Here is a 15,131-nt window from a genome sequence, read left to right as displayed (position 1 = left end):
TAAGAGCTTTTTAAATGTCAAAAATCACAAATTCCGAATATTTATGTGCACATTCTGCAACTGAATTATGCCACAACTTTGGTGGCAGAGAAAATATACGCGCAAAACCCTTTTGCAAAATTGCGAATTTAAGTTACTATTAATAGGGATGGGCGAATTTGACCCGTTTTGCTTCGTCAAAAATCCGCTGCCGGCGAAATGTCGCCAACCCCAATTAAAGTCTATGGGCGACAAAAAAAATTGGGACGCACGTCTTTTTTTTTTGGTCGTACGCCGCCGCCGAATTTCCACGGCGAAACAAGGCGTAAAAATTCGCCCATCACTAACTATTAACGCTATTTTTGCGCACAACAACCTCGCACAGGGGGTGCACTCATGCAAACACACATCTCATTTGCGAGCCATTTGTGAAAATGTATTCTCAATGCAAATACAGCAGTGCAATTTTTTTAGCGTTCAGGAAAAAACATGGGCAACCATTTGCGAATAAATATGCGCTGCGCTAACTTTATAAATGACCACCCCTGTGTATTATGGTTTGCAACATCTGACACACAGGCTCATGTAACCACATTTTTTTCCTGGCCAGACTGATTGGTAAACAAGGTTAATATGCAACAAATGCTGTAGTACCTGCAGGCAGCCAATTGTATCCAAGATAGGGAAAACAACTTTTCTATAGTTGCCCTTGTATCGACACCTTTACAGAGTAAAGTCAGGTGGTGATGGCAGTTAGGGGTGAGCCAGGGGAAGGGTTATAATTGGAGATATTACATATATAGAAGGTCAGTGACATTGGTAATAAGCTAAAAGTTAATTAAGTTCATGAAACTTTATATATTACATGTAACGATTCCATTCCCAAACCGGTGGAGAGACAGAACTATTGCATTTCAGTTGAACATGGAGTTGATTCTGTACCTAGTTTATCTCTTGGGCTGTTTGGTGGGATTCAGAAGACTGGCAGTAATATATAGTAGCTCCCCATTCAGGTCTGGACTGAGAATTAAAATAGACCCTGGCATTTCAGGTACAGAGCAATCAGCCCACGCAGAGGCCCAAACAGCCCCCACCAGCCCACTAAATACTGACTTTCTATAGTATTTGCCAGAACCCACAGATTGCCAGTCCGAGCCTGTCCCAATTACCCTGTACAGTCCATCCCTAGAACTGGGCTCAGCTGCTGTTAGCCCCATGTGCTTGACTTGTTGAGCATCCTCAAACTTTTTTGCTGACCAGTACTCATCAGACTAATCAACACAATGAAAAAGAAAAGCACAAGAATGAAGTACCAATCATTTATGTACCGATTCTTTGCACCAATGATATCCCGGCAAACGTGTCCATCCCAGGCACAGTAAGGGTTCCTGGCGAGGATGCAGTCATAGCATGAAATATATTGGCTACAGCCAAACAGTGGGATCTGTAGGACACCGCTCTGTGCTCCAATGTATAATGTGTTCTGCAACAAAAATGGAAATGTCAAAACAAACTTAAATATCCCAAGTTAAAGATTTGGTTCATTCATGCTGTTTAAATAAAAAATTTTTCGAAAATGCCTGTCAACTTTAGAACAAAATACACTTTTCCGATATATATCTTCAGTAAGGCAAACACATGAATAACGATATATGTTCATTTCATAACAGTGCTGCCGGGAATTCCAGCCCACATATAAAAACATTTCACAAAAGTACATATCTCATATATTTCAGAGCCTCCTGCTCATCGTGTCTTTAAAGGGAATATACACACTATTAATAAGCTGTTTAAATACTCTTTATGTTAACTGCACAAACAAATCCCCTTTATAAACCCATACAGGTATAGAATCTATTATCAGGAAACCCATTATCAGAAAGCTCTGAATTACGGAAAGGCTGTCTCCCATATAGCTATAACCAAAACGAAGATATAATTAATACTTATTGGAAGCAAAACCTGCCTATTGGGTTTATTTAAAGTTTACATGATGTTCTAGTAGATGTGCCATAGGCCTGAGTAAGACAGTCATGGACCATTTTCTGATGGCAATTTCTTTTTTTTACATTTTTAGTGCAAGATATCCAAGTGTTCCAATTTCTGACACGCAGGGGCAGATTTACATAGGGTCGAATATCGAGGGTTAATTAACCCTCGATATTCGATTGCCGAATTGAAATCCTTCGACTATCGAAGTCAAAGGATTTAGCGATATTCCTACGATCGAGCGATCGAAGGAATAATCGTTCGATCGAACGATTCGAAGGATTTTAATCCATCGATTGAAGGATATTCCTTCGATCAGAAAATTTTTAGGAAGCCTACGGGGACCTTCCCCATAGGCTAACATTGGCCTCGGTAGGTTTTGGGTGGCGAACTAGGGGGTCAAAGTATTTTTTAAAGAGACAGTACTTCAACTATCGAATGGTCGAATAGTCAAACGATTTTTAGTTCGAATCGTTCGATTCGAAGTCGTAGTAGTAGTTGAAGGTCGAAGAAGCCAATTCGATGTTCGAAGTATTTTTAATTGCCTGCTCATTGACACCCACAAAATGAAGAGAAAGGGCAATATTGAGACCCCAGCCAGAACTGCTTGCCCAGAGCCCCTTAACCACCCTCAAAGACAGCTCTGCTGTATAGAACTCACTTAAGCTTAGTAACCTTTACTATACAGCGAGCAAGCCTTCTTTAAGTTTGCAGATTTTCTTGGAATCCTCAGTTATTCCAGATGAGGGGGAGTTAACTGATAACTAATTAATTCTCGGAGGTTCCAAAACTTTGCTTTGCAGCGAGAAACCATCAATATTTGCATCAAATGATGCCAAGGCCCAGGATGATGAAAACAGACTTCACTGCTACTGCCAAGATCACATTTCTGCATGCACAATAACAGGGCTGATGAAGCTAAAAAGATGACTGTTAAGCAAGAAGTTACATTTTCTTACATTAAAGCAACATATCCTGGTATCCATATGGTAAGCAAATAAAATCCTCTCTTTTAAACCCACACACTACAATGAATAGACAGGACCAATACTGCCTGTAATACATTTCTGCTGTATCCAAACTGCTAAATCAATACATGGCTATTCCACAAGTATGTGATCCTTTATTTATTCTAATGGAGTTCACAGTAATGTTCCCTCCTGCTGGGCAGCGCTTATATTACCTACAAACTGAATTACTGTACATTTAACATTGCAGCAGAGCTTTAGTCAGATAAAAGCTACAAACACAAAGTTCTTCATGGACTGACCAAAGTCCCATGTGGCTTTTGAGATATCACTTCAAGGGGCCACATTTTTGCAAAACATAAAATCATTTTAACGGACGTTCAATGATAAGCTTCTTGGAATAATCTTTTTAAAATGCACTTGTTTTAAATCAACTCCATTTTTAGCCAGGAGCACTGCAAGCTGGATGGGGGGGGGGGAACTCAGGGCATCTATGATCCATTAATGATTATTTTGTCAACATAAAATGCATGCACTATATCTCACTTGCACAAAGAACCAACATTACCATTACTTTTTATTATCAGACATAGGAAAGATCCAGAAGGAAAAGAGCAATGCTTTTAAGCAGCACCTTATCCTTCTTGTTTTATTTTATTCTTCATTTTATATTTGTACAATGAAAATATTACTATTTGCATGTGTGATTATTGCTTTGTTTTTGAGGCTTTTGTGAAGATGCTAATGATTCATCCAATAGAACAATAAAAGGGTCAATACCGCCTGCCAACTCAGCCAATCCTGTTGGCATATCTGGAGCTTGGCTGGAAAAGAACTGTCCTGATGAAAAATCATGTCAAAACAAGTGCAGTGATGTAGGTCAGTGATGTAGTCCTCTCCCGAAGGGTCTGCATAGGGTAGAGTTCTGTACGGGTCTGTTTTATTACACCCGACCCATACCCGCTAACCATGACCCTCAACCCAGACTGGCAACCCTCAATTTTCCACCATTAATCCTCTACCCAAGCTAACCCACAATAAGATAACTAACTAACCTGGGGACATGCAAAACCGGATGTGACATCGCTTTGGGCTGGTGGGACATCACTCAAGTGCTGAATCGGTTTTAAAATAGAAAAAGAACCACCAGAACCACAGGGGAGGGATAACGTTGGGACCTTTGTTGGGTACTCAGCCGGGTTACCCATGGACTGCCCACATGCCCAGGGAATCAGGGACTTTTTGCCCAAAACCTGACCACTTTGTGGCTATTCTGCAGGTACCCAACCCGGTGCAGGACTCTAGCGAACTCACTAATTAATAAAATTGAGGTCTACTTAATCAGATAGTTATGCTTTTCTTCCCTACCTACGTTGCTATTTTTAAAAGAAGTGAGTAGGGGATTTAATTGTTATATTTACAGCTTTCCCTTTTCTAAACCAATGTTAAAGCTAAAACATTTAATAAAACTTTATATAAAGAAAATCAGCAATGAGCGGGTGTAATTTAATATCTCGACCATTAAAGCCAGACCATACCAATCACTCTAATCAGACACAAAGCTTTCTGGCCCTTGGCCGAGCCACAGTAGTAATGGCAAGCAAAGCACGGTCATATACATTAACCCAAAATATTGCATATTGTTTACCTTTAAGTTAACATTTATATGACATAAGACATTTTTTATGGTTTTAAGGTATTTAACTTTTCAGCAGTTCTCCAGTTTGGAATTTTAGCAGTTATCATGTTGCTAGGGCCCTGTTTATCCTAGAAACCAGGCAGTTGTTTATATAAGAGACTAGAATGTGAATATGAGAAGGCCTAAATAGGAAAAATTAGTAATAAACAGCTACAATAAGAACAAAACTGCAAGTTCACAGAGCAATAGTTGCTTTTGCCTGTCAGGGTCAGTGACCCCAATTTGAAAGCTGGTAAAAAAATGAAAACCAAATACAAAATTTCTGGAAATAGGACATTCTCTAACAAACTAAAAGTTATCTTAAAAGGGTGGTTCACCTTAAAGTAAACTTTTAGTATGTAATAGAATGGCCAATTCTATGCAACTTTTCCATTGGTTTTCATTTTTATACTTTTATTATAATTATTTGCCTTTTTCTTCTTCCGATGGGCGTCGCTGACCCCATCTAAAAAGCAAATGCTCTGTAAGGCTACACACTTATTTTTACTTCTACCTTTTATTGCTCATCTTTCTAGTAAGATCCTCTTCTATTCATATTCCAGTGCCTTATTCAAATCAATACATGGTTGCTAGGGTAATTTGGATCCTAGCTACCAGATTCTTTATAATGAAACTTGAAGAGCTGCAGAATAAAAAGCCAAATAAAAAATGAAAACCAATTGCAAATTGTCTCAGAATATCATTCTCTACATCCTCTCAAAGGTGAACAACCCCTTTAAAGGTACCCAACACCCCTTTAAGTGTCAGAAAGGAGGGCACACAAAAACCTTGAGTATGATTTTATGAAACCCACATCCACAGCTCCTTAAATTTTGATAAAGTCATGTTCTGCGGTAGGGTTACCACCTTTTAGTTCTTGCCTTTGCAGAAATACCGTGGCCACGCTAGTGAGTGTTTAGTAAAACTGCTACTAGTGAAAGCAGCTGGAAAAGATGTGTTTAACTAATTGCATACAATTTTTAAAAAAGGTCATTAACAGTAATGGTGATACATAAGTCAGTATATGTGAAAAGTGATATAATCCAGAAAAGAGTGAGAGTAAATATTTGAAATGAATAAAATGATGAAGGTGTATGTTATTTTAGTGGTCAGACCTCCCACATTTGTGTGCAGCAGGGTCAGACTGATACTTATGCGGCCACTGGAGAATGGCACTGATGAATGAGATAGAAATGCTTGGGAATAAAGCATAGCCCAGAAATTGCAGACCTCCTGCCGCTTAATCAACACAGAGTTCAACACTGCATTATATATTTTGACATGAAACAATAATATGTAACAGCAAATAAAGGGTGGCTGGTTTATGTATTTGTCTAATGGAAATTATTAATCGCTAGGTTGTTACCTTGTCTTTAAAAAGCTACGTTTATCAGTCTGTGGCACTCCTGATGTTATAGAACCTTTGAGGATTGTAGTTAAAAAATAAGTAAGGAGACACTGATTTGAAATTTCTGACAACTCCTGAAGAAGAAAAAAACGACAACTGTATGTCATTAGTACCCTTAAAGGAGAAGGAAAGCTACAGATGCATTTTATTGCCAATAGATTAGCTGCAATAGTGCAAGTTAGAATGCTATATTTATTCTGTAGAATGTTTTACCGTACCCGAGTAAAAAGATTTAGAAGCTCTCTGTTAAAGGATAGCAGCTGCAGTATTAGTTTGGTGTGACCACTTCCTGCCTGAGTCTCTCCCTGCTCACTCATAGCTCTGGGCTCAGATTACAGCAGAGAAGGTAAGGGGGGGGGAGGAGCAAACTGAGCATGCTCACGCCCGGGGCAAGGAGGTTTAAGCTGAAAACAGGAAGTCTGATACAGAAGCCCTTGAGTACACAATAGAAGGAAAGAAATGCAGTGTTTCTTTTGACAGAGGACTCAGAGCAGCACTTTAGGGTTTACTGGTATATTTAGGTGGACCTTTCTGATAAGGCTTTCTTAGCTTTAAGCTTTCCTTCTCCTTTAAATCAATCCTGTGTGGGCTACAACATGTCGGCATTGTGTTATCTCTCATCACAAGCAGTGAAACTTATATGGAACCTGATGAATAATCAAGTCCTGCAAACAGAAGAAACTAATGCAAGGGAAATCTTTACTGTCCCCTTAAAGGGGACCCGTCACCCCAAAAAAATATCCAAAATCCTATTTTATCCCATTAGTCAAGAAAAATTAACTTTAATTACACTATATAAATTATTTGAATCTTGTTTCCCTCAGTCTGGGAATTCATAATTATAGCAAACAGGCAGCAGCCGTTTTGTGGACACGCCTTGTATCATCTCAGCCTTGTATCATCTCAGAATCTTGTTTGTGCACCAGAATGGAGGACCCAAGGTCCATCCCCATCCACTGGCTACACAATTAAATGGTTAAGAGAACGGGGGAATATGTAGAGAGCAGTGACATCTAGGAAGTGCTCAATGGAAAGTGAAAGTAATTGTATGCCCCGCCTCTGGGGCAGGCAATATTTTGGCTGAGATTTTTAAATGAGTTTACAACAGCTACGAATGCCTTAATAAAAAATTTAAATTCAATTTCATGTTTACTTTGAAAAGGACTTTTATTTTACAGCTTTTAGTGTCTGGGTGACAGGTCCACTTTAAAATCTCTAACTACATTTCACGGTCAGTCTCTTGCGGTTAATGCTGACTCCATACTGAAACTCAGACAGCTGGAAAAGGCAATAGCAGCAACAGAATAAAAAAAAAATCAACAATCTCAAATAAATGTGTGTAGGACAATTTGTTGGCAAGGTTTCTGTGTGATTGATGGTCACATCATGTGGAGAGATACCACAAAGCCAAGCGGAGCATGATCTTGCCAGATCTAGTGTCTTCTATCAGGCACATGGCTGACGAGACTCGTTATCTGGCACATTCTGTTATGGCCACAAAGTGTTCCACTGAGTGAAATACAGCAAATCGCACTTGATTTGAGTAATTTTAAAGGGGACCTGTCATCCAAAAACAAAAAGCTGTATGATAAAAGTCATTTTCAAATCAATATCACTGCAACTCTCTCATTCCCTTTCCCACCTCACCACCTATAATTGTGTAGCCTGTGCATGGGCAGAAGCATAAGGTCCCCCATTCCGGCGAATACAGAAGATTTTTTTGGGGTGATAGAAAACTTGCCTCCAACATGTCTCCTGCCTGCTTACTGTGATTGTGTAATTCCAAGACTGAAGGAAACAAGATTTAAATAATGTATATAGTGTAAGCAATTTTTATTTTGCATGACAAATGAATTTGGAATTATTTATTAAAGGAGAAGGAAAGGTCTTTTTATTTGGGGATAGTTACATAGTTAGTTTGAACCCCTCCAAATGAAAACCCAGCAATCATACACACACCCAAAAAAGTTAGCCACCCCCAAGTGATTGCATGTACTTACCTAAAATATTGGGCCGGTGCACCTATTAGGAGAAAATTGCAATGGTCCGGGGATTCTTCCAGAGAGCACCACGGAGTGATCGTCTTCCGGATTTTTTTCTCGCGGGTGCACATGCGCACTAGAGCGAAAAGCCGAACTTAAACGAAAAAGTCGGCTATATCGTTCTACTGCACATAAGTCTGCACCAGGAAATTTGAAGAAAGAAGAAGCTGGAAGACGATCGCTCCGCGGTGCTCGCTGGAAGAATCCCGGGCCATTTTTCTGTTTTAGGAGCACCGGTGCACCAGTTGTTTCAAGCAGTCCTCTGGCACCAGAAAAATCACTCAGGACCAGTCATAATAATTTGCTTATCATTATCTTTAGGGAAAGCTACAGAATTGGTTTAAAGATGTTGCTGGTGTTGTTTCACTGGGGGATAGAAAAAAATAGCAACCGCTTTGGTGCTGCTGCCTTTAATTCTACATAAATGCTGAAAGACAGCTTTCCTATTGGTTCTGACAGCCTAACAGCAGTAAGTGTGCTGACCAAACATGGTTACAGAGGCCTGCTACAAACACTTACAAATACAATCCGGGGAAACAAAGCCATATGTAAACAGTATGTCAGTGAGTAACACAGACCAGGTCAAACATTTCCAAGCCTGTTCTGTTGGGTTCTGCATTCTAACAGCCATTTAAAAATAGAAAACTCTATGGATTAAAAGCGGTTTGCTTTCTATTTTTATCCTGTAATTAGGAATACTTAGGAGGGGGCACTGCTGTACAACTCACCTTGGGTGAGGTCTTTTGCACAGACTGCAGTGCAGTTCAATTTATTTATGCTGCTAGCCATGCTTTTAAAGGAACAGTAACATCAAAAAATTAAAGTGTTTTAAAGTAATACAAATATAATGTACTGTTGCCCTGCACTGGTAAAGGGGAGAGACACAAGCTCAGATTCGCCTCTTCTTTGGGGCTGTTACACAGCAGATGAGCTCTGTAGAACATAATGGTGTTATCCACTATTTAACCTGTGCCATATAGACTTTTTTCAATTTTCTGCCATTGCAACACAGCAGCTTCTTTATATGAACTATAGTAGTGTTTCTGAAGCAAACACATCAGTTTTACCAGTGCAGGGCAACAGTACATGATATTTTTATTACTGAACACTATCATTATTTTGGTGTTACTGTTCCTTTAACTCAGGTCTATGGTTAACACTGTAAATATGGCAGCTAAGCCTCAAATATATAAATGTGAACACGCAGAGAAGAAATGTTGTGCATGCGATACAGTAATATTATTACGTAATAAACCCTAATATGTTGCGGAGTTCGTTTTAGGGCAGGGGAGAGCAGGCATTATTGACAAGGCCCCAGTCTACGCGTGACGACTTAGTCAAACTATTGGCTGCTGTAAAACTAAAAACAATTAACTATTGTCTTCTGTAAAACTAGAAATAATTATTAGATATATTTTCCCTATATATAAAGCTGGCCATAGATGTTGAGATTTTTAAAAGATCCGATCATCATCGTGAGACCACGATTATCTCAGAACGATCGTACGAATTGTCCATCAACTAAAAAGACCAATTTGCCAGAAAAACAAAGGGGAGCTGCCTGCTTGGCCCTGCAAACATAGATAGATTACACTGGGACCGACAACCTGGCCGATCAATTTCCTGACAGATGTCGGCCGAAAAATCGTAAGATGTATGTTCGAATCCCACTAACCGCACGATAATTTCGAAGGATTGGCCGGACTTCTCGAAAATCGGTCGTTCGGCAAGAGAAATCTTTGCTTCTATGGGGACCTTTAGGCTTGTCCAACCAATGACTCTCCTGCTGTAGATAAATTATTGTCCCCAGCATCCATTTACATCCCTGATTCACCTGCACAGGTAAGTGAGTGAGTTTGTGGGTGCTGGGGTTAGTCAATGTAAGGTCTTTAAAAGCTGTATTCTAAAATATGAAATAGTCTAAGCTGATTGCAGATGGCCAGGTATCCATTAACCTATACAAGATTGTATAGCTAATTGCTGAAAAGCATTAGTATATCTTCCTTAAAACACTACCGAGCAAATATATTAACATTCGAAATGGGAATCCCAGCAATTAAAATTTAAATCCCATTTATAAACACTTTCCTCACGGACCTGTTTCTTGGAGATCACCAATTTTTCAATTGGCTGTGGGAACTTGTAGACTTGCATTTCTTCTATTATATGGACCGCAGAACCAATGACCACTGCCTTGTGAAGCCAGCCATCATCTGTAGGATGAAATGGTGAAATACAAATTACTTGTACCAAACCAGAAATCAATCTCATCTTGAATGGCACACACACACATTTTCAGGGGCAGTTTTGTTGAAAGATTATCTTTATTGATTTTGTTACCATAACATAAAGTAAGAAAGATGAGGAAAGAGAGAAAGATAGATAGAAGGGTGGGCATTCCCTTTCTGCTATAAGGTGTATCTTATGGTAAAGAACCTGGTTAGGAGCTTTCGTTACCGCTAAGTCATATGCCAGCAGTACTGGTTTGTGTTTCTGTAAGCCACGTATCCTATATCCTAAACCTATATATGTCAATTTGTGGCTCGGAAGAATGTAATTGATAATTTTTATCCAGAATGCTAAGGTAGGAGGTTCCAGGGCTTTCCATGTGAGCAATATAGATTTCTTTGCATAGTGTAGAAGTTGCTGCAGACACAACCTGTCACTGGATGAAAGGGCGAGTTCCTCAATAATTTTATTCATTTTTAAATAGATACAAATACAGGTTTTAAAAAATACTGTAATGTATAATCACTAGGGATGCTGCCTGGCCCAACCAAATCCGAATCCTAATTTGCATATGTAAATTAGGGGCGGGGAGGGAAATCGCGTGACTTTTTGTCACAAAACAAGGAAGTTAAAAATTTTCCCTTCCTACCCCTAATTTGCATATGCAAATTAGGGTTCGGATTCGGTTCGGTATTAGGCTGAATCTTTCGCACAGGATTCGGGGGTTCGGCCGAATCCAAAATAGTGGATTCGGTGCATCCCTAACAATCACACATTGAATTAAAAATAAAATTGGAAAGAGGGGGGGGGGATTTCACTAACCTGTCCCAAGAAAGAGCACATCGTAGTACACATTGTCCAGCGCTTTAACCCTATCCACAGCTATTCTGGTGTATATGATGTTCCTCTTCATAAGAAGCGGCTGCTCTTCAATTGGTCTCACCTTCTCGTACATCAGCGGGTGAAGTTTTACAAAATCTAGCACATTGTTGGGGAGATCCTGGGAGGTGTTGAAACCATTGCTACGAAATTCATTTGTGATGCACTGCAAACAAAACTCAAATTAAAACAGTGAAGTTTACATACATGACATTTAGCATTGCCATTTCTCGTGGTTTTTTTTCTCTTGAAAACAGGACAATGGGAGCAGTTAAATGGATAACCCTGGGTGCTACTAATAAAAGGGGAACTCTGGCTTTCAAATCAAAATTTGATAAAGAGGCCCGCATAACACAGAAACTGCTAATATACCCATCACAATTATCGGTTTCTTCAAAAAGTATGAATAAATGCCATTTTCTATGCTGAAATCCAGCTGTTTAACAGTTCTTCTCTTTCTGCATCATTGGAAATCCTGGCAGGGAAGGAGGGACTAAAGTTACAAACAGCATGCAGGAACTACATAACCCACAATGCATTGCACTGTGATGTTCCGTTCCTTATTGAAATTCAGGCTGAGGACAGAGGTTGCTCATACAAAGTAACAGTAGTCAACCAGCTCAGCAAAGTAGTCAGACAGATCAGCATGAGAGCAGGGGGCTAGGCTTAGGGAACTGCTCCAAACTATTAAAAATGATGAACAGTCTGCATATTTTTAAATTATATTGTAAAGTTGCTTGAAATTATGTTTACTTTTCAAAAAGCTTAAGTAATGTTTGTGTGGAGTTCCCCTCCAGTCACTACACTATAGGAAAATGATCCTTCAGTGTAGAGGGCCGTTTAAACCTGCAGAACAAAGTAAACAACAAAACATTTTGGTTATCACAACTTTGAGATATACATATATATATACACGACCAGTTAGTTATTCTCTAAGGTTAGTGCCACACCTTGTGTGGACCTCTTGGATGCATTAATAGTATTAATAAAGTCATTTACTATGAATTTTCAAAATTTCACACATACGTATAAAAATATTAGGGATGCACCGAATCCACTATTTTGGGTTCGGCCGAACCCCCGAATCATTCGCGAAAGATTCGGACGAATACCGAACCGAATCCTAATTTGCATATGCAAATTAGGGGTTGAAGTGGAAAAAATGTTTACTTCCTTGTTTTGTGACAAAAAGTCACACAATTTCCCTATGCAAATTAGGATTCATATTCGGTTCAGCCGGGCAGAAGGATTCGGCCGAATCCGAATCCTGCTGAAAAAGGCAGAATCCTGGCCGAATCCCGAAACTAATGGATTCGGTGCATCCCTAGAAAATATTATGCGAGATATAAGGTGTGTCAGCAGGTTGGTCAACTGCAAGCTAAGTAGGGCCAGATGTTTTATGCATTCCCAAGGACTGCCACAGTGGCTTTTCATTCAAATAGTTTCAGAGCAGATAAAATCGGTTATGTCTGTAGAGCCATACTGATTTACAGAGCAGAAATGCATTGAGGAAAAAAGTACAGACGGGCAATATGGTTGGTTAATCTGGGTTATCAATTTTATGAGGAAGTGCATGTTGTCTGTTGAGCTTGTATCCAAACCCCTATCTAGGAATCTACTAAAAGGCAGCCCCCCGCCACTGGTTAATCTAGAGGGTTGTGATGGAAAATATGTATTTCCAGAGAATACCCATATCCCTTCTGTTGCAAGTTAAACTGGTAAATAGCAGTAAAAATGTGATTTGCTTTATTTTAATATTACCTGTAATATCAAAGATGTTCATGTTTGCATAATATAAACAACTGTCCCTGGGACAATGATAATGTTGTACTGTAAGGTTTGTGTTAGTTACAGAACACACAACACAGGAGTCAGAACTGATGTTATGTATAGAAAAATCAAATAAAAAAGGGATGTGCAAAGCCTGAAACACAGGATATGATCATCTGAAGAACAGCACTGTATGTAAGCCTTTGGCTATAATACAATTTAGTTCCCAGGGTGCTGGCAATTGCAGTTCATAACACCTACAAGTCTGACTTTGCTCCTCAAACAGTTCAGTAAAGAGCAACTAATGCCTCCCGGTGCAGAGAATCATGTTTGTCAATTTCCTCCTACGTGTTTATGAATAGAAAAACTAATAAAGATAATAAAACATGATTGCAGTGAGTATAAACTGTATAAACAGACAATAAAAGGATATTAAAATATGTAGGGCAACACTATAGCATCAGCACCTTCCTTGAAACTCCAAAAAAAAAAAACACATGCTTTTTTGTTAGCAGTTTTGCTAATATATGTGTACCTTAAAGAACCAGTAACATCAAAAACATTTTTTTTAAAAAAATCATTAGTATACATCAAAAAAAAACAAAAAACCACCAAGACAAATTAAACTTTAAAATCGAAAAGTCTTTATCAAGAAATAAGTCAATGAAACTCCACTAGCAGAAAGCGATCCGGCGATCCATCGTGCGGGGCTCGATTTCTCCTCCCTGCCTTCCTTATAGGAGATAGCCAGGGAGGAGAAATCGAGCACCGCACAATGGATCGTTGCCTTGTCGCCTTTTCTGAAGAGGAGCGGAAGCGGAGTTTCGGTAAGTTATTTCTTAATAAAGGCTTTGCGATTTTAAAGTTTATTTTATGAATTATAATAACAATTTTTTTTAATTTTTTTTTGATGTTACTTACTGGTCCTTTAAGCATTACATAGTTGCGTAGGCAGAAAAAGGATACCTCCTTTTGTCCGAATGAAGCCAAGATAAAGTCAAGTTTATCCTAAAAATTCCCTTCCTAAGCCATCTCCAATTTGCCTCAGTGGAGGGTAATAAAGTCCTTACTAAGAGTAGAGGGGTAACTGCACAGATCACTGCTCAACAAGTAGTACTTGTAGAGCAGTGACTTAGTAGTTAGAACTGACCTGCAGTTCACAGTGCAGCAAATATGCTTTTCTACTCAGCAGTTACCTCCTGGTTCATTCAGCCTGACCACAATTGCCGTTTCCCGATTCATACAACCTGAACGTGGTTGTAAAAGTTACTTCCTGGTTCATCATGTGACTGCTCGTCACATGGTCATAGCCGAAAAGAAAACAGATTTTCTATGCGACCTGTGTGAGTTTTTGGTTCAGAAATAAAAAAAACAAAACTGCTTACAGCATCTTTTCCCTGTTAGTTAATGGGAAAGGATCATGAGACTGTGTGTTTGGGTATTTGGGATGCTACAGTTAAAGGAGAAGGAAAGCGACGGAGGCATTTTATTGCCAATAGATTAGCTGCCACAGTGCAAGCTAGAATGCTATATTTATTGTGTGGAATGTTTTACCATACCTGAGGCTCTAGAAGATGTTTGTTTAGGATAGCAGCTGAAGTATTAGCTTGGTGTGACATCACTTCCTGCCTGAGTCTCTCCCTGCTCACTCATAGCTCTGGGCTCAGATTACAGTAGAGAAGGGGGGGGGGAGAGGAGCAAATTGAGCATGCTCACACCCAGGGCAAGGAGATTTAAGCTGAAGGCAGGAAATCTGATACAGAAGCCCATGTGTACACAATAGAAGGAAAGAAATGCTGTGTTTGTTTTGACAGAGGACTCAGAGCAGCATTAACTTGAGGGTTTACTGGTATGTTTAGGTGGACCTTTCTGATAAGGCTTACTTAGTTCCCTTCATTCTCAAACTGGTAAAATTCAGAGAAACGACAATAAATGGAATAATGTGAGTTGTAGCAGCAACAGATGGAGAGCTACATGTTGAAGACCTGTACTAAAGGAGAACTAAAAAAAAAACCTTAAATTTGTGTTTGAGTTGGCAGCCTCTATCTTTAGACACACTACTTCTGGTTTTAGGCACCAATCTGGTCCTGGCTTCCAGTGTGCGTGGTCTTGCTCAGGGATCGTCACCACAAAGCAACTGTAAATTAAAATAAAAATGGTACCAGGGACCCCAAGGTTTTTATGCCTGC

The 15,131-nt window shown here is 39.4% G+C and overlaps 1 protein-coding gene across 5 annotated transcripts in view; it reads right to left on the bottom strand.

The window, feature by feature from the left end:
- sema4g.S (semaphorin 4G S homeolog) overlaps positions 1-15,131 on the bottom strand; it is a 161,120-nt gene that overhangs the window by 13,920 nt on the left and 132,069 nt on the right. For 3 of the 5 annotated variants that reach the window (XM_041570448.1, XM_041570449.1, XM_041570450.1), the window contains exons 11-13: positions 11,116-11,338; positions 10,162-10,277; positions 1,293-1,462 (exon numbers count right to left, since the gene is read on the bottom strand). In XM_041570448.1, coding sequence (XP_041426382.1) covers positions 1,293-1,462; positions 10,162-10,277; positions 11,116-11,338 — 509 coding nt within the window. 5 annotated transcript variants of the gene reach the window in all.

This window comes from Xenopus laevis, chromosome 7S (genome assembly GCF_017654675.1).
Source record: "Xenopus laevis strain J_2021 chromosome 7S, Xenopus_laevis_v10.1, whole genome shotgun sequence".
Classification (NCBI taxonomy): domain Eukaryota; kingdom Metazoa; phylum Chordata; class Amphibia; order Anura; family Pipidae; genus Xenopus; species Xenopus laevis.
Note: the sequence above shows the minus strand (reverse complement) of the source record. Positions and strands in the feature narration are given on the sequence as shown.